Raw genomic sequence first — 24,617 nt, forward strand, 5'->3', positions numbered from 1 at the left:
GACATCTTTTTTGGGTGTTAGTTCTAAAAGGTCTTGTAGGTCTTCATAGAAGTGTTCAACTTCAGCTGCTTCAGCGTTACTGGTTGGGGCCTAGGCTTGGATTACTGTGATATTGAATGGTTTGCCTTGGAAACGAACAGAGATCATTCTGTCATTTTTGAGATTGCATCCAAGGACTGCATTTCGGGCTCTTTTGTTGACCATGATGGCTACTCCATTTCTTCTAAGGGATTCCTGCCCACAGTAGTAGATATAATAGTCATCTATTATAATAGTGATAATAGTGATCTATCTATAATAGTCATCATTGGAGTTAAATTCACCCATTCCAGTCCATCTTAGTTCGCTGATTCCTAGAATGTCGACGTTCACTCTTGCCATCTCCTGTTTGACCACTCCCAATTTGCCTTGATTCGTGGACCTAACATTCCAGGTTCCTATGAAATATTGCTTTGTGTAGCATGGGACCTTGCTTCTATCACCAGTCACATCCACAACTGGGTATTGTTTTTGCTTTGGCTCCATCCCTTCATTCTTTCTGGAGTTATTTCGCCACTGATCCGCAGTACAATATTGGGCAGCTACCGACCTTGGGAGTTCATCTTTCAGTGTCCTATCTTTTTGCCTTTTCATACTGTTCATGGGGTTCTCAAGGCAAGAATACGGAAGTGGTTTGCCATTCCCTTCTCCAATGGACCACATTCTGTCAGACCTCTCCACCATCACCTGTCCATCTTGGGTGGCCCCACACGGCATGGCCTAGTTTCATTGAGTTAGACAAGGCTGTGGTCCGTGTAATCAGATTGGCTAGTTTTCTGTGATTATGGTTTCAGTGTGTCTGCCCTCTGATGGCCTCTCACAACACCTACCGTCTTACTTGGGTTTCTCTTACCTTGGACGTGGGGTATGAAGACTTAGGGGTGCTTTATGTAAACCACAGTGAGCAAATTACACTCAAGCTGCGTGTAAGCACTTCAGTGTGAGCCCTCAGTCTATATGTTACTGAGAAATACAAGCCAGACACATGGTGTTCGCATGGAGGGGTTAGGTACCTTTTCTTTGTTTCATTTGTTGTCATAGGTTCCGGTAACCTGCGTCATCACTAAAACTGATCTTGGGTGGTGGTACAATCTGTTTCCTTTTCTCCTTCAAATAGAAAGGTCTGGATGGGTTTGCTGAGAGCTTTCTTATTCTTGCTAGTGGTGCTTCTGAGCAGCATCTGGCGATGAGCACAGTCCTCGTCAGGGCAGTTCATGCCATGCAGGGATCACGGTGCCGGCATCACTCTGCCGTCCTGCCCGGTGGGGCCATCTGGTCGCTGGATTCCAGGGACGGCGGAGCCCGGCTGCAGGGAGGCTCCCGTCCTGGGTCTCTGCACTCAGTCGGGGGCTCTCGCTGCCCCACCACCCCGCTTCTCTTGAACAAGACAGTCCTTTAAGATGGCATTAAGCTAGAACAAGGCTTTTTTTGGACTTGGCAGAAAGCATAGCTAATAGATTTTCAAATAAGTTTCTGGTTATAATGTAAAGCCTGTGGATTGCCTTTTTCGACAAAGTCTGTTGTCACTCAGTTTTACGCTTACCTCACTCCCTCAGCTGCCAGCTTTACCAGAAGAGGTACTAGATGACAAAACGACCATCAGATGTGAAACCTCGACCCCCCCCTCGCCGCAGTCCCTTCGGCTGGACCGGCTGCACACGGGGGCGCGGCACGCAGCCAGCCACGAGGACATCAGGGACGCCCGCAGGTAAGGGGCCTGGGCGCCTCGTTGTCAGTTTCAGGAGCCCTGCGCCTCTTGTCTTGAAAGAGTTGGAAGGATGATTTTAAAGGAATCCCACTGGATTAGGTGCCTATGCTTAGTGGTGAACTTCAGGTGCTGGGGGAGAAGAGCTCAGGGACCTCAGTGGTTTTAGAAAACGTCCGTCTCTACGGATTGACTCCCGTGGGAGGTTTCTTCCTGCTCTTGCTAGAGGTCTGCCCAGCCCCGGGCGCGTTCCTGACGGTGACGGCCCCATGCCTCTCGGATTTGCTCTTGAGGGTTCCTCCGTTTTCCTCAAGGGTCTCCTCTCAGGAGGCTGTCTGTCCCCTCCTGTGACTGACACTGTCCTCATTCAGACCACCACCTGCTGACCTCCCGTCCTGAGGCAGGCAGCACTCGATGGAGGGCACGTGTGGTCACCTGACCAGCAGCCCTGCACGGTGACAGTCACTCTCCTGCCGCGGCCGGGGACGGTCACCCTGCGGGAGGCGGAGGGAACTGCCCAGAGCGAGGGAGCTCGCCTTCTCTGGGAGCGTCGTCACCTGCCGATCGGCGACCCTGAGGGAGGGTCGGAGCGCCCTCTGCACCAGCTGGTCTGGAGTGAAGCCCTCCTCGGGGGAGAGCTTGAGTCAGCGAATCTTAGCTTCCCAGGGTGGTTGTCTGTGGCCGGGAGCTGGCATTGCTCGTGTGGAGTGTGGTTGGTGAAGGAGACTCCACTTGTCTGCTGTGAGGTTGAGGCGCGGTTGGTGCTGGGTGGCCGGTTCTATCAGTAAGTAGGTCTTGTGGACGGGTGTGTGTTTGCACGAGGGCGCCGGTTCAAGGCCGTTTTCTCTCCCCGAAGGTCAACAGGCTCTCAGGACGGCCCTGGGAGCAACCCCAGCAGCAGCACCAGCAGCCAGGCCTCTCTGCACAAAGCCCCAAAGAAGGGCATCAAGTCCTCCATCAGCCGCCTGTTTGGGAAGAAGGGAAAGGGCCAGCCTGGACTCCCCGGCAAGGAGGCGTCAGGACCAGGTGGGTGATTAACCGTTCAGAGGGAGGAGGGCCTGCAGGCGTGTCCCTTCTGTGTCTCCCCCGTCGTCCCCACGAGGCTCCTGTCACTCACGCTGGGTGTCCTCCTGGGAGCAAGAGCGGAGGAGACGTCTGTCTTCTCGGCGGGTCCAAGATGATTGGATGAGTTAATGAGTGGATGGGTGGATGGATGGATGAACAGAATGCTGGCTGGATGGGTGGATGGAATTCGTGAGCGGATGGATGGATGAACAGATGGCTGGCTAGATGGGTGGATGAATGGAGCATGGAATGAATAAAGCAGATGTTTACACTCCAATGCTAGAAACATACTCTACAAAACTGATTGAGTAGGAGCTGGGCAATGATTGTTTTCTCCAGAACAGTGACAAGTGTTTGGAAACTGCCCAAGTGCTCATCAGTGAGGGCTGAGGTACCATCTGTAGACACCCTACAAGGAACAGCCCTCCCCCTCCTTCCTGCCACCTCCCCCATCCCCAGGAGCTCATCAGGGGTTCTGCCCATGCCCCCCACCCCACCCCACAGCCACGCAGGGCCTCCTGGGGTCTCCTCATCACGCAGTGTTATCATCAGCCCCCCATCGCGCTCTGCTTCATCTCCTTGAAGACAGAGTATGTTCCTGCCTCTTCAGCCAGAAATTGGTTGAGTGTCTTGTTTGTGCTGGGTGTGGGATTTACAGGGGTAAGTAAAAGAGATGTGGTCTCTAGCACAGTTAAGTGACAAGAGAGAAAAAGGAGCAGGTTATTAAAAGCTATCCCTATTATTAATAAATACACCGCTGAGATGGATGGTGCATTGATTATATACCAGATGCTGTGTGTGCCCCTTCCCAAGCAGGTGCTGCCACCTCCCGATTTACAGAGGAGGACACAGTGATGCTCACACGGTTAGGGAGTGGTGAAGGCAGGTTCACACCCACACAGTGGGACCGTGCACTTTGCCGAGCTCCAGCCACCTCTCTGGTGGATGCAACAGGAATAAGATGGTTCTGTGGCATCACTGATTCGATGGACATGACTTTGAGCAAACTCCAGGACATCGTGAAGGACAGGAAAGCCTGGAGTGCTGCAGTCCACGGAGTGGCAAAGAGTCGGACACGAGTGAGCGACTGAATTAAAACCTGAGTGTGTGCGAAAGTGCTTCAGTTGTGTCCGACTCTTTGCGACCCCAGGAACTGTAGCCCACTAGCTCCTCTGTCCATGGGATTCTCGAGGCAAGAATACTGGAGTGGGTTGCCATGCCCTCCTCCAGGGCATCTTCTTGACCCAGGGATCTAACCCACGTCTCTCGTTATCTCTTGCATTGGCAGGCAGGATTTTTACCACTAGCGCCACCTGGAAGGCTCCAGTGAGCGCTGACAACTAGGAAATGCAGAAAATAAGGGCTGCTCATAAGTTAAACTGGCAGAGCAGCAAGCACAGGTTGTAAAGAGAAAAACACACGATGACCGACCACAGTGCCGACAGAAACCAACAGGGATGCGTTCACCCACATAAAGATAATATCTGTGCCATTCGGAAGAGGAGCCCGTCAGCCCTTGGAGGGACAGTTGGAACTGGAATGAAAACAGGCCATGGTCAGCAGTGCCCACCCACACGGCACAAGTGGGGTGGTGTCCCTCACCAGGCTTCCTGCGTCCCCACAGCTGCTGGCGGTAACATCTCTTGAGTGCTGAGGCTGGGCAACGTCCCCGAGTGAGCTAAGGCATCGCTGCTCTCCTTCCAGGGCTGCTGTGGGGCCCTCTGTGGGCAGCCACCCTCAGCCCCTGCCCTGCCACCCACTGGGGCCCGGCTGTCCCCTTGCGATCCTTTTAGCCCTTGTGCTTGTGTGTTCCCAGCCCTCTGCCACGCCAGACTGGGACGCGACTCAGGACTTGGGCTTGAGATACCAAGGAGACCGTGAATCTGGAAGGACACAGCCCTGGGGCCCTCGCGTGACCACGTGTGAAGGCAGGAGAGCAAAGCCCCCACAGGGAGGAAGCAGAGCTGGGGAGCGTGCCCACACCCACCACTGCTTCTGGCACAAGTGCCTCTTCTTTGCCTCTCCTGGGCCTGCAACAGACCCCAGCTGCTGCTGCCCCACAGGTCATTCCTAAAGATGCACCGCCTGCAAGAGCTATTGTTCGTGCTGCTCTGGGGCTGCCTGAGTGTGCTCAGGAGCATCTGACAGGTGGGGGCCTGCTACTGGGGCAAGGGTCTGATGCCGGGGGAGGGTCTGATGCTGTGGGCGGGACTGATGCTAGGCTAGGGTCTGATGATGGGGGGGGTGCTGGCGCTGCAGGATGGTCTGATGGTGAGGGAAGGCCTGATGCTGGACTAGGGCCTGATGCTGGGTAGGGCCTAATATTTTCTCTATGGTATTCATGAATTTTTCACTAATTAAAAACTCTGTAATAAAATATCTTAGGGTCTATATAACAAGTATTAACAGATTAAAGATTGCATTGAGTTCAAAATGTAGTCTTTGTTGTATTCTGGACACGGTATCATCATCTGTAAAAGTAGTGCGGGTAAACTGGAAACAAACACACAGACGAGTCAGTTCTGGGATGGCGGTTGGTGCCCGAGCCCCTGCCCCTCCAGACACCCCCACACCCCATTCTGGGCTTCAGCTGCTTTGAGAATTCAGAGACACATGAAGGACCAGGCAGATCAAGGCGAGAACTCGGGCTGACTTTGTTCTGACACATAGCCAAAAGCTGCTGGTAAAAAATCTTAAAACCCAGTCAAGCTTTCTAGCTGAAAGTGAACAGGACAGAGCAGACAGCCTCCTGCCCTCAGAGCGGCTCGAGCAGGGCTGGGCTCCCGGGCGGGACCCACCAGAGGACCACCCAGAGCAGCACCTGTAAGGGAGGGTGGCCCCTCATTGGCGCCCGACCCCCAGATGCCGCTGCATTTCCGTGTTAAACACTGGCCTCCGGACAGAGAGGCCCAGGGCAGGGCAGCCTCGTGAACCCTGATGCTCTGGGTCCTGTTCCCTCCGAGAATGTGCACGCAGGGCATGGCCAGCAGCCCTGCCGCTGTGGGAGGGACACCCGTGCACACGGACGCGAGGGAAACTTGGGCTGTGCTCTGCCCACTCCGGCGGCCGCCAGGGGCCAAGGTCACGTTCTCTGCCGCTGAGGGCTGTCCTGGGCCCGACCTCTGGAGACCCGCTGACCCTCCACGCCCAGGGCGTGGCCTCCATGCCCCTGTGGGACCAGGCCGGCCTGTACTCACCCTGAAGCTCAGCAGGAGTAAGTCCTGACTGTAGCGGAATCCAGCCTCTGCGTTTCCGCCACTCTGCCTGGTCCCACGAGCGCGGGAGGAAGCGTGCAAACAGAGTGCGGTTAGTCACACAGCACGAGGACACACACGCTCACACCCGCAGTAGTGCCCACTCCTACTGAGGGTCTGGGGAAACTTCTAGAGGGTGGGTGAGCCGGAGAGAGTGAGCCTGGGGGCTGCCACGTGGGGCATCCCTGCCACCCGGGGGTGGGAGGGTGGTCACACTAGAGCAGCAATGGCACATTCGATGACAGAAACACCGTCATGGGGACAGCTACTCCACATGACCAGCTGCCAGTCTCTCAGACCCCCAGATTCACAGGGCTGCTGGGCCTCTCTTCAGCCCTCAGAACTGGATCTGTGACAATGGGACGTGGGGAGGGACCGGCTACTTGCGGGTCAGCGGCCGGGCAACGGTGGCCTGGAGCCTCGTGATCTGCTGTCCTGGGGCCCGGGCCGCTCTCCCCAGGCCGCCTCAGGGAGGGCAGAAGATGGGACTGATCTAAGAAAGCAGAAACTCTGTCTCAGCCTCCCTCGGAGATGTCACCACTGACGTTTTCTCGTCACGATCCAGGCTGTAGGGCCCGACCCCAGCTCTAAGTTGAATGAGAAATCTCCATCACCCCCTAGCAGAAACCCGCTGCTCCCAATTCAACGTTTTCCGTCTTCCGCTGGGCCCACCGGGAACACATCTGATGAGTCGCTGGCCAGGGTTCCAGAGAGGGCTGAAGACAGCGGGGGCTGCTGATGGAGCAGGTCACCTGCTCTTAGAGCCCCGCACACCTGCTGCACTGCGACGTCAAAAGCCATGAAAACAACCCCGGTACACAGTTCATGCCTTGCCTCTCTCACGGGGTTTGTAAAAGGTCATCTCCCATTTATTATATTCCCAGCACCTCTTTCTAGGATTGTTTCCAGTTTATCTAAACTCTAATGTCAATGTCACTATGTGCATCTGTCAGGGAAACGTTGGATTTATAATGAGGAGAACGGAAAATAAAAGAGCAAGCAGTTAGACTCTTCAATCGACTGAAAGCTAAGCTCCAGTTAAGATTTGTAAAAATGAGCTGCATGCCCCTTGGAAGAAAAATGGTATTTAAAAAAGGAGAGAGTCACTGGGTCTCCCCCACCCCTGTTAAGCGTATTATTGTGTTCCAGCGAAGAGATGATGTAGCTTCCCCGTAAGCCCCCTCACCAAAAGTGTCCAGCTTAGCACAGGCTTTACCTAAATGTCCTTTCTCTATGAGAGCAAGTGAGAGCAAAGCTTATAAATCTGCTCATGGGAAGGGCTAATAACAGGGAAAAAAATGGCACCAAAGAGACCCTCCAGGCCCCACTCCCACAGGGTGAGCACACACTCCCTCTGGGAACCCCCAGTGTGGCCGGCACAGCCATGGGGGAGAAAGGAGCCACCGAGACGCCCCTGTTACGGACGGACATTGGGCAGGGGGCGTGCATAAGGCATCTCCTGAGCCACAGAGCCTGACTCCGGCCCAGGCTGTCTGGCCGTCTATCTTGCCATCAAGTGGGGACACAGCGGCCCTGAGCACCCAGCCTGAACTAGCAGCGTTTTCTGGCAGAGAGGCTGTCAGAGGGAACACCAGAGCTGGGTTTGAAAGGACAACTGCAAGGCCGGTGTATTTACGGCCCAGCTTAACTCGGGGGAGGACGTCTCTCGGCCTCACCTTCTTCCTTCGCCCCATCGACTGACAGTGTGCAAGGGACAGATGATGGTGTGTGAGGAAAAGAAAAGGCACAAAGTATTCAAAGTATTTCCTATGCACCTGACTGTGTGTTTATTGTAGTGCTGTCAGATTTAGCAGGAAAAAAAAATACAGTAGGCTTGATTACATTTGAATTTCACTAACCAATGAATCATGTTTTAGTATAAGTATGTCCTGGGCTTTCCAGGTGGTGCTGATGGTAAAGAACTTGCCTGTGGAGGCAGAGACTTGGGTTCCATCCCCGAGTCTGGAAGATCCCCTGGAGGAGGGCTGGCAACCCACCCCAGTATTTTTGCTTGGAGAATCCCATGGACAGAGGAGCCTGGCGAGCTACCGTCCATAGGGTAGCGAAGAGTGGGACCTGACTGAAGCGACTTACTTAGCACGCAGGCATACGTATGTCCCTTACAATAATAATGCACTATCGACTCCCTATTTTCTAGTAAAGATATGGAAATAGCCACTATTATACCTCCTCTCCCACCACCTCTGAAGTTTATTCCTAATATTCTAAGGTCTTTCCCTTGCTGTTAGAGAAAGTGGGTTGGAAAGCAGCCCCTGATATCTGGAAGCCGGCTAGCACTCAGGCCATGTTCTTCTGTTGGACATAAACTTACAGAACACCAGTCTACATGTCGGTCATCACTAAATGACTGATGACGTGAGACAAAATGAAACCACTTCATAATTTTTTCTAAGCACAGACCAAAAAAAAAGGTTGCTCTGCCACCCACAAGACACCAAACACCCCCTCTCTTCACCAACATGGGTGACTGCTTCTTTACCCATTACAGCTTTATCCTTGTCCTAGTCTGTCCTCCCTACAGATGAGATCATTGAGATGCCCGATGCCCTAAATCATCCAAAGACTATAGTAGGTTCTTTCTAACTTTCTTTTCCTGAAACACCCCTACAGTTCCCTATAGTGCTTGTTCTCCCTCCCTGCAAAGAAAAATAAACCCAACTTGTCAGCTGTGAGCATGTTCCCGGTGGTCTTTGGTTGAAAGGCATTGACGTGTTCCACTGCCTAGAATGCTTCCCCAGATATTTGCATGACTCTTTCCCTTAGTTCATTCTGTTCTTTGCTCACGCATCATCTTTTCAGAGAGGTCGTCCCTGAAAAGATTTACAGTACCACCCTCATCCTTCTCTCTCCCTTTATGCTGTTTATCTTTCTTCATAGCACTCGTTGCTATCTGATATTATATATTTGGATAACATATTTATTGCATATTGAAATAGAACATATTTCATTTTTGGAGTCAGCTGGAATTCAAATGAGGTCAAGGCTTGTCATTAAAATTTTTTCCTTAGCTATCGTTTTGACTATGAATTGGTTGAGAAGTTACATAGATATTAATATTGTGTTCATGGCATCAAATCAACTCTTGAAGTGGATGGACTTGATGGATAACTTGGAGAGTATGTATGTGTTTAGTGAAAAGACAGGTTCTCCTGCTCCAAATTTGGTGGCATATTGAGTGTAGCACTTTCACAGCATCACGGGGGTTGGGGGGGGGGGCGCATATTATGGGACCTCATCAGGAGGGTGTTCAGGAGGCTGGTGTTCCCCCGGGTCCTCCATTTCCCTGTGGACTCTTGAAAGGATGTCACTGAGTGGTCCCTTCCCTGTGCTGTGACACTATCAGAGGGTGCCACGTGACATGGAAGGTAGACGGTCATTGACCATCTAGAGGAGGGGTCCCCAGTCTCCAGGCTGTGGTTCAGTACCTCCTGTCATCATCAGTAGTGGGGTTAGATTAAAAATAAAGTGCACAGTAAATGGAAAGCTTGAATCATCCTGAAAACACCCCTCATTCCCGGCTGGGGGAAGAATTGTCTTCCACAAAGTTGGTCTCTGATGCCAGAAAGGTTGGGAACCGCTGATCAAGATGACCAGCCTGTGTTCCATCTAGAAAACAGTGCTCTGCTGACATGCTGATGGCATTACACTAACTGAAGAGGTCAAAGAAAAGCCCGCTGTGGGCAGAGGTAAGCGCTGTTCCTTTCACCGTCAGAGGAAATCACCAACAGCAGAAGTGGCTTTTGCCCGTTGTTGGGGATGAGCCAGTGGGGCTCTGATGCAGTCTAGAAAATGGGCCTGAGACACCTGAAGGGAAAAGAAGCCCAAAGTGGGGGCTGCATCATGAAACTCCTTACTGCATCGCGGGCGGGTGTCCCACTGCAGCAGTTTCAGACTAACCCCAGGCAACTCCCACAGCAACCAGGAACTGCTGGTGCAGGTGAGTCAGCCTGGCTTGGCTGCATAACCAGAGACAGATCTCACCGGAAGCTTCTAGCAAAGCCTCCCAAAGCAACACACATCCACAGGTGATGGTCCCATCTGTGGGTGTCGCATCCTCCCATGTGGGGGGCCTCGATGGCAAGCCCATGGTTTGCCTGGACTCTCCTGCCTGCCGCTCCAGGTCCTTATCTTTACTAAAACCTCACACAAGGATGCTCCACAGAGCATCAACCATCTGAATCTCGTTTTCCATATATTCAACCTCAACTATATTATGGAGAAATAATGAAGCCTACTTCATAGGCTTGTTTACAGGGACAAATTAAAACTATTTAAAGTGTTTAGAACAAAGCTGGCACATTTGGTGCTGAAAAATATTCACTTTTATCACTGAAACAAGGGCATCACTGCCATCATTAATAATCTCCCAAGGCAAACAACAATACATGCCTGGATATGTAAATTCCAGCTTGTCTATTTCTTAAATACTTCACAGTCACGCATCAAAATGAAATATTATTTTGCAAAAACTGTATTTGATATTTCAATGGATAAGACTAGTGTGTGTGCTCAGTCGCTCAGTCGTGTCTGACTCTTTGCAACCCCATGGACTGCAGCCCACAAGGCTCCTTTGTCCATGGGATTTCCCAGGTAAGAATGCTGGAGTGGGTTGCCATTTCCTACACCAGGGGATCTTCCTGACCCAGGAATCCAATCAATGTCTCCTGCACTGCAGGTGGATTTTTTACTGCTTGAGCCACCAGGGAAGGATTTTTATATGATGACATGAACTTTATTTACTGATTTCAAGAAAAGTTAAGTCATGGTTATGGCTCTGCTTTGTTCACATCTGCTCCGTGAGAACTGATGCTCCTTCCTAGGACCAGCTCCAACCTTCACATGGGAGTCAGACGCATCTTGTGTTTCCAGTTCAAAACAAATTCGCCTGCCAATGCAGGAGACGAGGGTTCAGTCCCTGGTCCGGGAAGATCCCGCCTGCCCCAGAACAACTAAGCCCGTGTGCCCCAACTACTGAGCCTGTGCTCCAGAGCCCGGGCCGCAACAAGAGAAGCCCCTGTAAAGCGAAGTCTGCGCTCTGCAACGGAGAGGAGCCCCCGCTCTGCACAGCTCGAGAAAAGCCTGTGCAGCAACGAGACCCAGCACAGTCGGATAAATAAAAAACAATTTTTAAAATGGTATTGACAAACCCAAAGGAAAATATCCTCCAGAAACACCTGATACCTCTTTTCAATACACATTGCTTTTAATGTTAATTTCATATGAGACCCATTTACCATCATAAATATTTCTCCTTCTTTAATGAGAATGATTCTCTGACTTCTAATCTCTGTGAAATATATGAAAATTACTATTCCAGAAATATGAACTTTGCTTCAAATTAACATATATAACTAATGTACTAGAATCTAACTTTTAAAGTGGTGAAAATAATTTTGTAGTATGTTACTTTTTTCTTTGAGTTTTAACTAAATTTCTTATAAGGTTTGGAGTCTCTGATTTGAAAAATAATTTAAAACAGGTTATTTTTATTCATGAATTCTGTTGCTACAAAATGGAAAGGGTGAATGCAAATTTCCAATTAGAGGCAGCCTTAAATGGGCTTTTGAATCTCAGTCTATGTCCAAAGTGCAGAGATAAAGATAATTTTTAAAATCATATTTTTTCATTTATGCATGACATAGATAGCTATTGTATATTCTATGTGAATTCTCTCAAAAAATTGCTTTAGATTGAAGAGCAATACTCTGTCGATATATGAAACTGACAGTCACATTTAGAGTCGGACAAATGTGGCTTATACAAGGAAAATCTATTCTTATAATTGATAAGCAACACAATTCAGGAAAGCTAACATTTCCTATTTCGCTTCGGAGAGAGTCTTGAGGTTTACAAAGATGGAGGTTTCAGGGATTGCTGGCTAGGATGACCAGTGATAACATTTTTAAAGTCTTGGGAAAGAATATTTCTGAAAAGTAGATGAATTTGGATGACTGGTAACTTTGGTTGTTACACTAACAGGTGACCCGAATATGCCATACAGGGTGAGAGCACGGCCACACGGGGACGTCCAGGGGCCCACCAACATGACCGCCTGCCTTGCCCTCGGTTCCAAATCCTTAGAAAAACCAATTCATTCATTCAAACTATTTTGGGTGCTTTACGTATATCATATATAAATATATATGAGCTTCCCTTGTGGCTCAGATGGTAAAGAGTCTGCTTGTCATGCAGGAGACCCGGGTTTGATCCCTGAGTTGGGAAGATTCCCTGGAGGAGGGCATGGCAATCGACTCCAGCATTCTCACCTGGAGAATCCCCATGGACAGAGGAGCCTGGAGGGCTACAATTCATGTGGTCACAAAGAGTCTGACACGACGGAGCCACTAAGCACAGCACAGCACAAGCTTTATATAGAGGATGGGTAAACAACAAAGTCCTACTGTACAGCAAAGGGAATTACATTGACTATCCTGTGATAAGCCATAATGGAAAAGATGATAAATAAAAGGTATATGTATGTGTGTGTATATATATATATATGTATATATAGCAATCACTTTTCTGTACAGAAGTAATTAACACACACTATAAATCAACGCAGAAAAGTGAAAGTGTTAGTCATTCAGTCATGGCTGACTCTTTGGGATCCCATGGACTATAGCCTGCCAGACTCCACTGTTCTGTGGGATTTTTCAGACGAGAATACTGGAGTGGGAAGCCGTTTCTTTCTCCAGGGGATCTTCCCAACCCAGGGATCGAACCTGGCTATCTTGCATTGCAGGCAGATTCTTTACTGTCTGAATTGTACTCATTATTATACTACTTCAGTTTTAAAAAATCAAATTAAAAAAAAGCACAGGTTGGCCAGGTTAAGATATTACAAGCAAGCAACGTTCAAGCAGAGGTCTCAATAAGAAGAAAGAGCCACGCTTGCCAAATACGGGCACAGGGGTCCACATAAATGAAGAGCAGGTTTACATGTCACGTTAAGGGTCTGAGCAGGAGCCGAGTTTGCTGTCCACAAGCCCTCAAGGAGACGGCCTTTGGTCTGGAAGGAAAGGCAGGTGAGCAGGCAGAAAGGCTCAGGGCAAGGCCAGGCCTGAGCACAGCCTGGCGAGACTGGGGCAGAAGATGGGTTTTATCTGAACTGTCAGTCAGTGAAGGATGTTAGAGGCGTGAGAGACAGATCCAACTCTCTCTGGTTCAGCCTGCAGACCGGACACTGCAGAGCAGAGCAGGTCATCAAAGCTGCTCTGTGAGGACGAGGGAGCAGAGGGCTAGCTGGCGTGAGAGGAGACGCTGACCCGGGTCAGGACACACCGCAAGGCAGTGTCACAGGACCTTCTGGTGGTTCAGGGTACACAAAGGCTCTGAGGGTGAGACCCAGATTCCTGGTTTGAGCAGCTGGTTGGGTCGTGGGAGGAATGTGGTGGCTTTGACTCACATGGGAGGGTGGGCTGCATTGAGGTGAATAAAAATGTCTGGTCCTTCTTGATACATTAAAAAAATTTTTCTTGGCGTCTAGTTGCTTTACAATGTTGTGCTAGTTTTTGCTATACAGCAAAATGAATCAGCTATACGTATACACATATCCCCTCTTTTTTGAATTTCCTTCCCCTTTAGGTCACCATGGGCTTCCCTGGTGGCTCTGACAGTAAAGAATCTGCCTGCAATGCGGGAGACCTGGGTTAAATCCTGTGTCGGGAAGATCCCTGGAGAAGGGAATGGCAACCCACTCGAGTATGCTTGCCTGTAGAATTCCATGTACAGAGGAGCCTGGGGGGCTACAGTCCATGGGGTTGCAAAGAGTCGGACACGATTGCATGACTAACACTCTTACTAGGTCACAGAGCACTGAGTAGAGGTCCCTGAGCTATACGGTACCTTCTCATTCGTTACCTGCTTCATACATAGTGTCAATAATACATGTGTGTCAATCCCGATCTCTCAATTCATCCTCTCTCCCTCTCCTTGGTGTCTATACATTTGTTCATTTGTTCCCTATGTCTGAATGTATATTTCTGCTTTGTAAATAAGATAATCTATATCAATTTTTTCGAATTCCATATATATGCATTAACACATGATATTTGTTTTTCTCTTTGTAGACATTCAAGTGAGGGTGTTGAATAAACATTTTGGAGCTCGGGGCCAATCCAAAAATTGGGACTCCTAAGTAGATAGACGGTTTCAAAGTTCAGGAATTAAATGAGATAAATTAGGACAAGTGTTTACACAGAAACAGAAAAGGACCTAATACGAATCAGGGGACATTTCCAAATAGGGAGGTGGGGAAGAGAAAGCGTTCACAGAGCAGGAGACTGAGACAGTGTGACCTGTGCAGTCAGAGTAAGGCAAAGGACCCCTCACTGCAGTCAGGGAGTCATGCCTAGGATTTAGGAAAACCAGCTTCGTTGGGTTAAGATTAATTACATTCTTGCAGATGTTCACTGCTGTTCAAATTCTGCAAAAGTCTGAATTGTACACTGAATTGTTTTCAAACACTGTATTTAGCTACTAATACATCTAGTATTTCCACAGCGTCTGATTTCTGTCCAATTTTCAAGTACTTTCAAGGCATTTAAAGAGAACCAAGAAAATTAAGCATTGTTATATAGGTCTTTGATACCAGGTGGCAATTTGAGTAAAAACTTTCCCACTTTTCCTATTTGTAGCATCGTGTTTCCCCAGTTATGTTCGATTTTAACTCTGACAACAAGATGTATCTAAGAAAGTAAGAAGAGCAAAATTAATAGTCATTAGGGAGGTTGTGCTTTTCAGTGTTTTTATTAGAAACTGAGATGATGATAATAATGATTGAAGAGAAAATCTTTCTGAACCAAATTTGTCAACTTGTAAACTGATGAATGTTTCAATGAGACGTTCACAATGTTCATATTACTCAGAGCTTCACAGAAGTGAATTACGTTCTTGTAAACAAACAAACAAACTTCTCTTGTTCCTACCGCAATACTGATCTGAAGATGCTTTGCAAAGCTTACCCTCTTTTAAAACACTGGAAGGCTTGCTGGTTTACTATTACTCTCCCATTCCAGCTACCGGCAACATTCACCCACAGGGATTTGAGAAAAATCATTTATTTATCTCATTATAATGCAATATATCTGAAAAATGTTTATATTTTTGACCAATTGTGCACTAATACTCTAAGGAAATCTCTTGAAAGAAAGAAAACTTTTAATACTTAGAAGATTATGTTCACAGGATTTTTACTAATTACATTTTATGCATAAAGAGAGAACAACCAGGACTTCCCTGGTGGTCCAGTGGTTAAGAATCCACCTGCCAATGCAGGTGACACAGGTTCAATCCCTGGTCTGGAAGGATTCCACATGCTTCAGAGCAACTAAGCCTGGAGCCACAACTACTAAGCCTGTGCTCTAGAGCCCAGGAGCCACAACAAGAGAAGCCACTGAAATGAGAAACTCACACACCACAACTTCAGAATAGACCCTGCTCACCACCCTTAGAGAAAAGCCGATGCAGCAACAAAGACCCAGAACAGCCAAACATAAATAAATAGATGTTAGTTTTTAACAGAGAGACAGAGAGAGAATGTCCAGAAATGTTGTCCAAGTAAAATGGCTGTGTAGACTCAACCAGTGTAGATAAAAAATTATACTAGATAACAATTATAGAGCCAGATGAAATAAAAAGTTGAAAATGTAAAGGCAGTAGAAATTATCCAAAATCAGATAGAGGCTACAGGAAATTTTGCTCTTAAAAAAAAAAAAAAAACAGTTCTTAAGAGTAAGAAATGTGTTTGCAACAAAAAGAATAAAATACCTAGGAATAAGCCTACCTAAAGACACATAAGACCTGTATGCAGAAAATGGTAAGACACTGATGAAAGAAATCAAAGACTACACCAACAGATGGAAAGACATACCATGTTCCTGGACTGGAAGAATAAATACTGTGAAAATGACTAGACTACCTAAAGCAAACTACAGATTCAATGCAATCCTTATAAATTACCAAAGGCATTTTTTTTCACAGACCTAGAACAAATCATTTTACAATTTGTTTGGAAGCACAAAAGACCCCAAATAGCCAAAGCAATCTTAAGAAAGGAAAACAGAGCTGGAGGAACCAACCTTCCTGGCTTCAGATATACTACAAAGCTACAGTCATTGAAACAATATGGTACTGGCACAAAAACAGAAATACGGATCAATGGAACAAGGTAGAAAGCCCAGAGATAAACTCATGCACATATTGGCACCTTCTCTTTGACAAAGGAGACAAGAATATACAATGAAGAAAAGACAGCCTCTTCAATAAGTGGTGCTGAGAAAACTGGACAGCTATATGTAAAAGAATGACATTAGGACACTTCCTAACACCATATACAAAAATAAACTCAAAACAGATTAAAGATCTGAATGTAAGACCAGAAACAATAAAACTCTTAGAGTGAAACATAGGTAGAACGCTGCATGACGTACATCACAGTAAGATCCTCTATGACCCACCTCCCAGAGTAATGCAAATAAAAACAAACATAAACATATGGAGCCTAATAAAACTTAAAAACTTTTGCACAGCAAGGGAAACTACAAACAAGATGAAAAGGGAACCCTGAGAATGAGAGAAAATAATTGCAAATGAAGCAACTGACAAAGGATTAATCTCCAAAATATACAAGCAGCTCATGCAGCTCAATATTGGAAAAACAAACCCAACCAAAAAATGGGCAGAAGACCTAAACAGACATTTGTCCAAGGAAGACGTACAGATGACCAATAAACACATGAAAAGATACTCAACATCACTCATTATTAGAGCAATTAAAATTAAAACTATATGAGGTATCACGTCACATGGCTACAATGAAAGTTTTAGTCACTCAGTCAGGTCCAACTGTGACTCCATGGACCCCTAACCCACCAGGTTTCTCTGTCCATGGGATTCTCCAGGCAAGAATACTGGAGTAGGTTGCCATTTCCTTCTCCAAGGGATCTTCCCAACCCAGGGATTGAGCCTGGGACTCCTGCACTGCAGGCAGATTCTTTACTGTCTGAGCCATCAGGGAAGCCCTCGGTTAGAATGAAGTGAAGTGAAGTGAAAGTCAATCAGTCATATCTGACTCTTTGCAACCCCATGGACTATACTGTCCATGGAATTCTCCAGGCCAGAATACTGGAGTGGGTAGCCTTTCCCTTCTCCAGGAGATCTCCCCAATCCAGGGATCAAACCCAGGTCTCTTGCATTGCAGGCAGATTCTTTACCAGCTGAGCCACAAGGGAAGCCCAAGAATACTGGAGTGGGTAGCCTGTCCCTTCTCCAGTGGATCTTCCCGACTCAGGAATCGAACTGGGGTCTTCTGCATTGAAGGCAGGTTCTTACCAACTGAGCTATCAGGGAAGCCCTCGGTTAGAATGGCCATCATCAAAAAAAAATCTACAAACAATAAATGCTGGAGAGGATGTGGAGAAAAGGGAGCCCTTTTGCACTGTTGGCGGGAATGTAAATTGATACAGCCACTATGAAGAACAGTATGGCTCTATAACCCTGGATACTCATATTTGTAGAAAACAAACCATAAAAGAGTATAAAGATAGTGAAAACAAAGAGTCATAGAAATGCAAGTAGGGAGCAATATTTTTATTAGACAACTCAAGCTACAGCATATTTATAAGACATACAGTACAGGTTGTAACATTTAAGATGATTTATGTGGTAGGAAATGGCAACCCACTCCAGTATTCTTGCCTGGAGAATCCCAGGGATGGCGGAGCCTGGTGGGCTGCCGTCTATGGGGTCGCACAGAGTCGGACACGACTGAAGTGACTTAGCAGTAGCAGCATGCGGTAGATAACATGGCATTCATTGTAAAATAAATGTTCAATACCTTCCTATGAGTGGTAGTTTTACTGATGTATACATGTTTTGAAAAATTGTGCATTTAAAATTAGTATACTTTATGTTATGTACTTAGAATTAATAAAGTAATCCTTTAAAGAAAATACAAAAAAAAAAAAAAACAAAACTAGGAATAAATCGACAACATGACCCAGCAATCCCTGGGCATATACCCTGAGAAAAGCACAATTCAAAAATACACATGTACCTCAATGTTCACTGCAGCATTATTTACAATAATGCTGGACATAGAAGCAACCCAGATGTCCATCAACAGCTGAATGGATAAAGAAGATGTGTTACATATATACAATGGAATATTACTCAGTCATGAAAAGGAAGGAATTTGTCAGTTATAGTGAAGTGGATGAACGCAGAGTTTGTTATACAGAGTGAAGCAAGTCAAAAGAAGTATTGTATATGTGTGTGTCAATCAGTTGTGTCTGACCCTTTGCGACCCCATGGTCTGTATGTAGCCTGCCAGGCTCCTCTGTCCATGGGATTTCTCCAGCCGGAATACTGGAGTGGGTTGCCATATCCTGCTCAAGGGGATCTTCCTGACCCAGGAATCACACTTGTGTCTCATTCTGAGCCACCCAGGAATATGAAAGCATATAGAGAGAATCTAGAAAAATGGCACCGATGAGCCTCGTGGACAACAGGCTTGTGGATACAGGGGAGGAGGGAGAGGGTGGGACCCATTGGGAGAGGAGCACTGACACACACACACCGCCACGTGTAAAACAGCTCGTGGGAAGCTGCGGTGTAGCACAGGGAGCTCAGCTCCATGCTCTGTGATGACCTAGCAGGGTGGGATGTGGGGCTGGGAGGGAGGCTCAAGAGAGAGAGGATATATATATAATTATCAGTTATTTGCATTGTTCGAAAACCAACAAAACGTTGTAAAGCAATTTCCGCCAGGGGGAAAAAAAAAAAGTGAATTTGAGGCTTTCAGACCTGAATGTGTGGATTTTTGATTCCTGATCTTCTCAACCCCCATAGCTACAATGATGCAGATCAGCAGAAGAAAACTATGGTATCAAGGGACAGCAAGGGAATTCCAGAAAAACATCTACCTCTGCTTCACTGACTACACTAAAGCCTTTGACTGCATGGATCACAACAAACTGTGGAAAATTCTTCAAGAGATGGGAATACCAGACCATCTTACCTGTCTCCTGAGAAACCTGTATGCAGGTCAATACACAATAGTTAGAACCTTGTATGGAACAACTGACTAGTTCAGAATTGAGAAAGGAGTATACTAAAGATGTTTATTGTCACCCTGTTTACTTAACTTAGATGTTAAGTACATCATATGAAATGCCAGGCTGGATGAGTTACAAGCTGGAATCAAGATTGCCGGGAGAAACATCAACCACCTCAGATATGTGGATGATACCACTTGGCAGAAAGTGAAGAGGAACTAAAGAGCCTCTTGATGAGGGTGGAGGAGAGTGAAAGAGCCAGCTTAAAACTCATTATTAAAAAAACTAAGATCATGGCATCTGGTCCCATCACTTCATGGCAAATAGAAGGGTAAATAGAAAGGGCAAAATAGAAGGGCAAATAGAAAGGTAGGAACAGGGACAGATTTCCTCTTCTTAGGTTCTTAAATCACTGCTGATGGTGACTACAGCCAAGAAATTAGAAGACAGTTGCTTCTTGGCAGGAAAGCTGTAACAAACCTAGACAGTGTGTTAAAGAGCAAAGACATCACTTTGCCGACAAAGGTACGACTAGTCAAAGCTATAGTTTTTCCAGTGGTCACGTACAGATGTGAGAGTTGGACCATAAAGAAGGCTAAGGACTGAAGAATTGATGCTTTTGAACTGCGGTGCTGGAGAGGACTCTTGAGAGTCCCTTTGACAGCAAGGAGATCAAACTAGTTAATCTTCAAGGAAATCAAGCCTGAATATTCATTGGAAATGCTGATACTGAAGCTCCACCACGTGTGCCACCTGATGGGAAGAGCCGACTCATTGGAAAAGATCCTGATGCTAGGAAAGATTGAAGGCAGAAGGAGAAGGGGGCAACAGAAGATGAGATGGTTGGATGGCATCACCAATGCAATGTACATGAACTTGGGTAAACTCCAGGAGATGGCAGGGGACAGGGAAGCCTGGCATGCTGCAGTCCATGGGGTCTCGGCGAGTCAGACAGGACTTGGTGACTGACCCACAACAACAACAAATGAACACTGGATTGTTCACTAAGTGCCAAGTAGCAGTAAAATGCTATAATACACATTTATTTTGTGATTTGGGAGAAATAATGTATGAAACATACGTTTACAAATATATTGGACTTTGAAGCTGTTTTTAAAATGTTTCCTCAAAATGTAATAAGGCTAAATCCTAAGATAATGTATATACATACAAAAGTGTACAAATGAAAGTCACTCAGTCGTGTGTGACTCTTTGCAGCCCCATGGATTATACATGGAATTCTCCAGGCCGGAATACTGTAGTGGGTAGCCTTTCTCTTCTCCAGGGATCGAACCCAGGTCTCCCACATTGCAGGCAGATTCGTTACCAGCTGAGACACAAAGGAAGCGCAAGAACACCACATTGGGTAGCCTACCCCTTCTCCAGCAGATCTTCCCAACCCAGGAATCAAACCGGGGTCTCCGGCATTGCAGGCAGATTCTTTACCAACCGAGCTATGAGGGAAGCCCAAGTGTACCAAAGATGGTGCACATATATGATTGCTCCAAAACGTCCCTGTTGGGTAATCATTTCTTTCGTAAATAAACTATTTTTTAACATTAGACACATAACAGTTTAATATATTTAGTGAATAGTATGTGTGTTAGTCGCTCAGTCATGTGGAACTCTTTGCAACCCCATTGACCGTAGCCTGCCAGGCTCCTCCATCCACAGGATTTTCCAGGGAAGAATACTGGAGTGGGTTGCCATTTCCTTCTCCAAGTGAATGGTATAGATGCATATAAAACCTAGCCACGTGAAGCATGAAGCTAGAGGCTGGAGGAGCAGAAAAAGTCTGAGTGTTAAAAACGACAAAGCAGAAAATAAATCATTAACCATGTGTTAATCAACCCACTTTCCACAAGTCACCAGCTTTCTCAAAAGATTACACTGCTTTCATAGGTTCTGTAATTAATGTTTCTTAAATCAACACAGAGCCAGGGGTTAGGCTACCGGTTCTGTTTGTTTTGTGCATTAATTCTGCCTGTGACTGGTGGCTCAGTATATTAATAAATGCTTGTCCATAACTGACCCTGTGTTTTTTTGCTTGAGAAACCAAAGCGGAGAGTGGACATACTTAAATTGGATTGAACGGTGAACTTCAGTTCTTTCAAGGGACACCGTGAAACAAGTCTATTCAACTGACCACACACTAAACACCTTTTGATCTGCCCTGAAGTTAAACACTATCATCAAAATGTTTTGCGGAGACTATGTGAGTATAATGGCTATTTTCACAAAACTTGACAGTTTTTCGAGATGTGAACCTTGTTTATAAAATTTCATTTGTGGTTCTTGACATTTTCAACAAGAAATACTGGTGTTTTAATTTATCTTCATTAAAGTTTTAATGAGGAGGTGTTCAATGTAACTATTAAACCAAGTTTGTGTTATTAAATATCAAATTCATGCTAATTTTGAAATAATGTATTATTCTCTAGAGGCAATTCAGTGATCCCTACTTTCTAAAGTTACCTGACTCAGAATTCTAACTGAAGTGTAATAAGCTCTTTTTGTCTCCATACTTACGTCTCTCTATAAGAAACTAAAAGTAAACCTGACTGCTAATTTTTATTTAAAATCTATGGTATGTTCAGAAAATACAGTTTATTTTTTAACAATTATTTTGAATTTAAACAAATGTAAGACTTAGTTTAGTCATTCTGTTTTTTTCCTTGTCTGAGCCACTTTGATCCAATTGCTCTAATAGTCCATGAACTTTGGAAGAGCCTATAGAGACGCTGAGTTATTTAAATGTACATCATTTGAAAAGATATCCACTTCACACAGCCTCGGAAATTATATATACCTTTGTTGAGGATTTTCTAAAAATCTGTATCGTTAAAAATGCTTTCCAGAAGCCTTTTATTTTTAGTGCAAAAATGTTATGCAAGAAAAGAAAACAAGTATTTGGTTAAACTCTGGCACAAAAATGATGTTATTTACCCATTTACAAAGTATTGATCCCTAGAAATTTTTATTTACTTATATTGTTTTTCAAATTAAATATTGAATGGGACCTCAACTGTAGCTACTTTCCATCACTGTTGGTTCATGAATCTTAATTTTACCTTGAGATTTCAGGATCTTATTTGCAGTTGAAACTTCCTTCATCATCTTATTAATTGTAAGGCAGTTACATTCTACTAAAGAAACAGAAGTTGTTATGTAATTTAGGCCAGCACAGTAAATGATTTAATTTGTAAAAGAAGTTGTTTTCTCCCGATTATTACTTTCAAATAATTGTACTTGGATGAATAGAAGATTTCTCCCTTTTTGTTCATTCAAGTACAATTATTTGGAAGTAATTAAAACTATATTCTGTGGGTACATATGGTGTTATATTAACATTTATATGCCCATCTATCAAAAGATATATTCATAGAATATTTAAATTACATTTCAGAGACTACTAAAAGTTACCAATGATAACAAGCTTTTAAAGAACTGCAATGGTTTGCCATGCTTCTGTAGATAAAGAAGAACATCAGAGATTAAAGAGTTGGATTTCAGCAGACCCAAACTTTCATTTTAAGTGTTCTGATCATCTATTTCAGAGATAAATATTAGGTTTTATGAATTATCTCAGAAAATGAGACATGGTTTTACATAATCATGTGATTATATTTATAGTCTTTAGGATATATATTTATACATCCCGTTATATATATATATATATATATATCCTTAAGATTTATGGACTAACTGGGAAGAATTGGATATTAAAGAGGCCAATATATGAGGTCAAGTTCACCTGTTTGATCTCCATTCTGGGTGTGTGTCCTTCAGCAAAAGGCAGACTTTTGCATAATAAGCAAAAGTCTTCAAGTCATAGGGGAGATAGTTACTGACTGGGTTGCTTATTAAACTATTGAGTTTACATTAAAATTAAATTATCGACTGAGCCTTCTTCTCAGCAGCTCTGATTGAATGACACCTGAATTCACCCCCTTGGTATAAACACATGACTGTCTTTAGAGCCACCAAAATAATGCATTATGTCAGTTACAAAACATAGAAAATTTAAACAGCAATCAAGCAAGAGGCAAGAATTAGAGAAAAGCAGTTATATTTCTATGGGAAAGAAGCATATGCACTCCTTGAAGATTCCTTTCCAGAATTTTGGAGTTCGAGGACCCTCAGGGATTAAAGTAATTCAAGTGGGTTAATTACACCAAGAAGGTAAATTCACCTTCCTGTAAGTATTTTACAGGTGTAAGTATTTTACAGGTGTGCTTGACTGTAAAACTGTCAAAAGCAAGCTTTAATGAAATGACGTTGGCGAGCCTCGAATTGTTTTGATTTACTATTTAGCCAGATATAAATCACCCGTCAGGAAGATGGTATTATAACATGTCTCTTCGAGTGGAAAAAATTTCACTGCAGAGCACTGCCAAAAACCTGCCCAGGATCAGTATCTAAACCAGGTCTCTCTCTGCCACCGTAACTCAAGCTCTTATCCACAGCAAAACACTGTCTCTTCCACATACATCGCCCTGATTCTTCTGCCAGAACTGTTGGCTGTTTTTGTCCTGTTTTGTCATCAACTGATTCCCCCGTTTTGTGTGCGTGCTCAGTCACTAAGTCGTGTCTGACTCTTCTGTGACTCCACGGACTGTAGCCCACCAGGCCCCTCTGTCCACGGGATTTCCAAGGCAAGAATAGTGGGTTGGGTTATCATTTCCTCCTCCATCATTTTGTACAGTAGCATTTTATTTATTATAGACTCCTTTACTTGGGAACACTCTTCCCTTTTGCCTCAAAGGAAATTATAGTCCTTTTCCTTTCCTTTTGACAACTTTCCTATTTCTACCACATTTATTGACTCTGAAAAAAGTTAATCATAGGAAGATCACAAGCAATAGAATATGTCGAGCACACATTCCATACCTGAATTTACATTTTATTTTACACAGAGAGAAGTTATCACTATTACAATTTCCGAGTCGGTGATAAACAGCAGGAGCTTTGCGCGCGTTGTCTGATGGAACAGTCACTGTGAATCTTTTTACAAGAATACTCCTGGACACGCAAAGGTCCTTCCGTTCTTCTTGGAGGCTCCAGACATCCTGCTCAGTGGTTTTAAATATATTGCTTTTAGGCTTCACAACCTTCATGGAAAATTTTATCTACCAGTTTCCATATGAATATACTGAGGCTTAGAGAAGTTAAATAATTTTTCCAGGAATGGAAAGGCAGGAAGTGGCGAAACAGAATGTAGCTCCAAAACTGTATCCATCACACAGACACAGTTAGAGGGTAAACACGTCTAAGTGTGACTGCTGTGTGTTAGTCCCTCAGTCATGTCCGACTCTCTGCAGCCCCATGGACTGTCGCCCGCCAGACTCCTCTGTCCATGGGATTCTCCAGGTTAAGAATACTGGAGTGGGTTGCCATGCCCTCCTCCAGGGGATCTTCCCAGCCCAGGTCTCCTGCACTGCAGGTGGATTCTTTACCAGCTGAGTTACCAGGGAAGCC

General features: G+C 45.4%; 1 protein-coding gene across 4 annotated transcripts in view; it reads left to right on the forward strand.

The window, feature by feature from the left end:
* LOC145507549 (liprin-alpha-1-like) overlaps positions 1–5,243 on the forward strand; it is a 28,175-nt gene extending 22,932 nt beyond the window's left edge. For all 4 annotated transcript variants that reach the window (XM_081494269.1, XM_081494279.1, XM_081494249.1 and 1 more), the window contains exons 10-12: positions 1,596–1,747; positions 2,601–2,770; positions 4,098–5,243. In XM_081494269.1, coding sequence (XP_081350395.1) covers positions 1,596–1,747; positions 2,601–2,770; positions 4,098–4,153 — 378 coding nt within the window. In that variant the 3' untranslated portion in view covers positions 4,154–5,243. The remainder of the gene's footprint in view (positions 1–1,595; positions 1,748–2,600; positions 2,771–4,097) is intronic.
* The last annotated feature ends 19,374 nt before the right edge of the window (positions 5,244–24,617 follow it).

This window comes from Giraffa tippelskirchi, chromosome 1 (assembly GCF_054371585.1).
Source record: "Giraffa tippelskirchi isolate mGirTip1 chromosome 1, T2T-mGirTip1v1.2.pri, whole genome shotgun sequence".
Taxonomy (NCBI): Eukaryota; Metazoa; Chordata; class Mammalia; order Artiodactyla; family Giraffidae; genus Giraffa; species Giraffa tippelskirchi.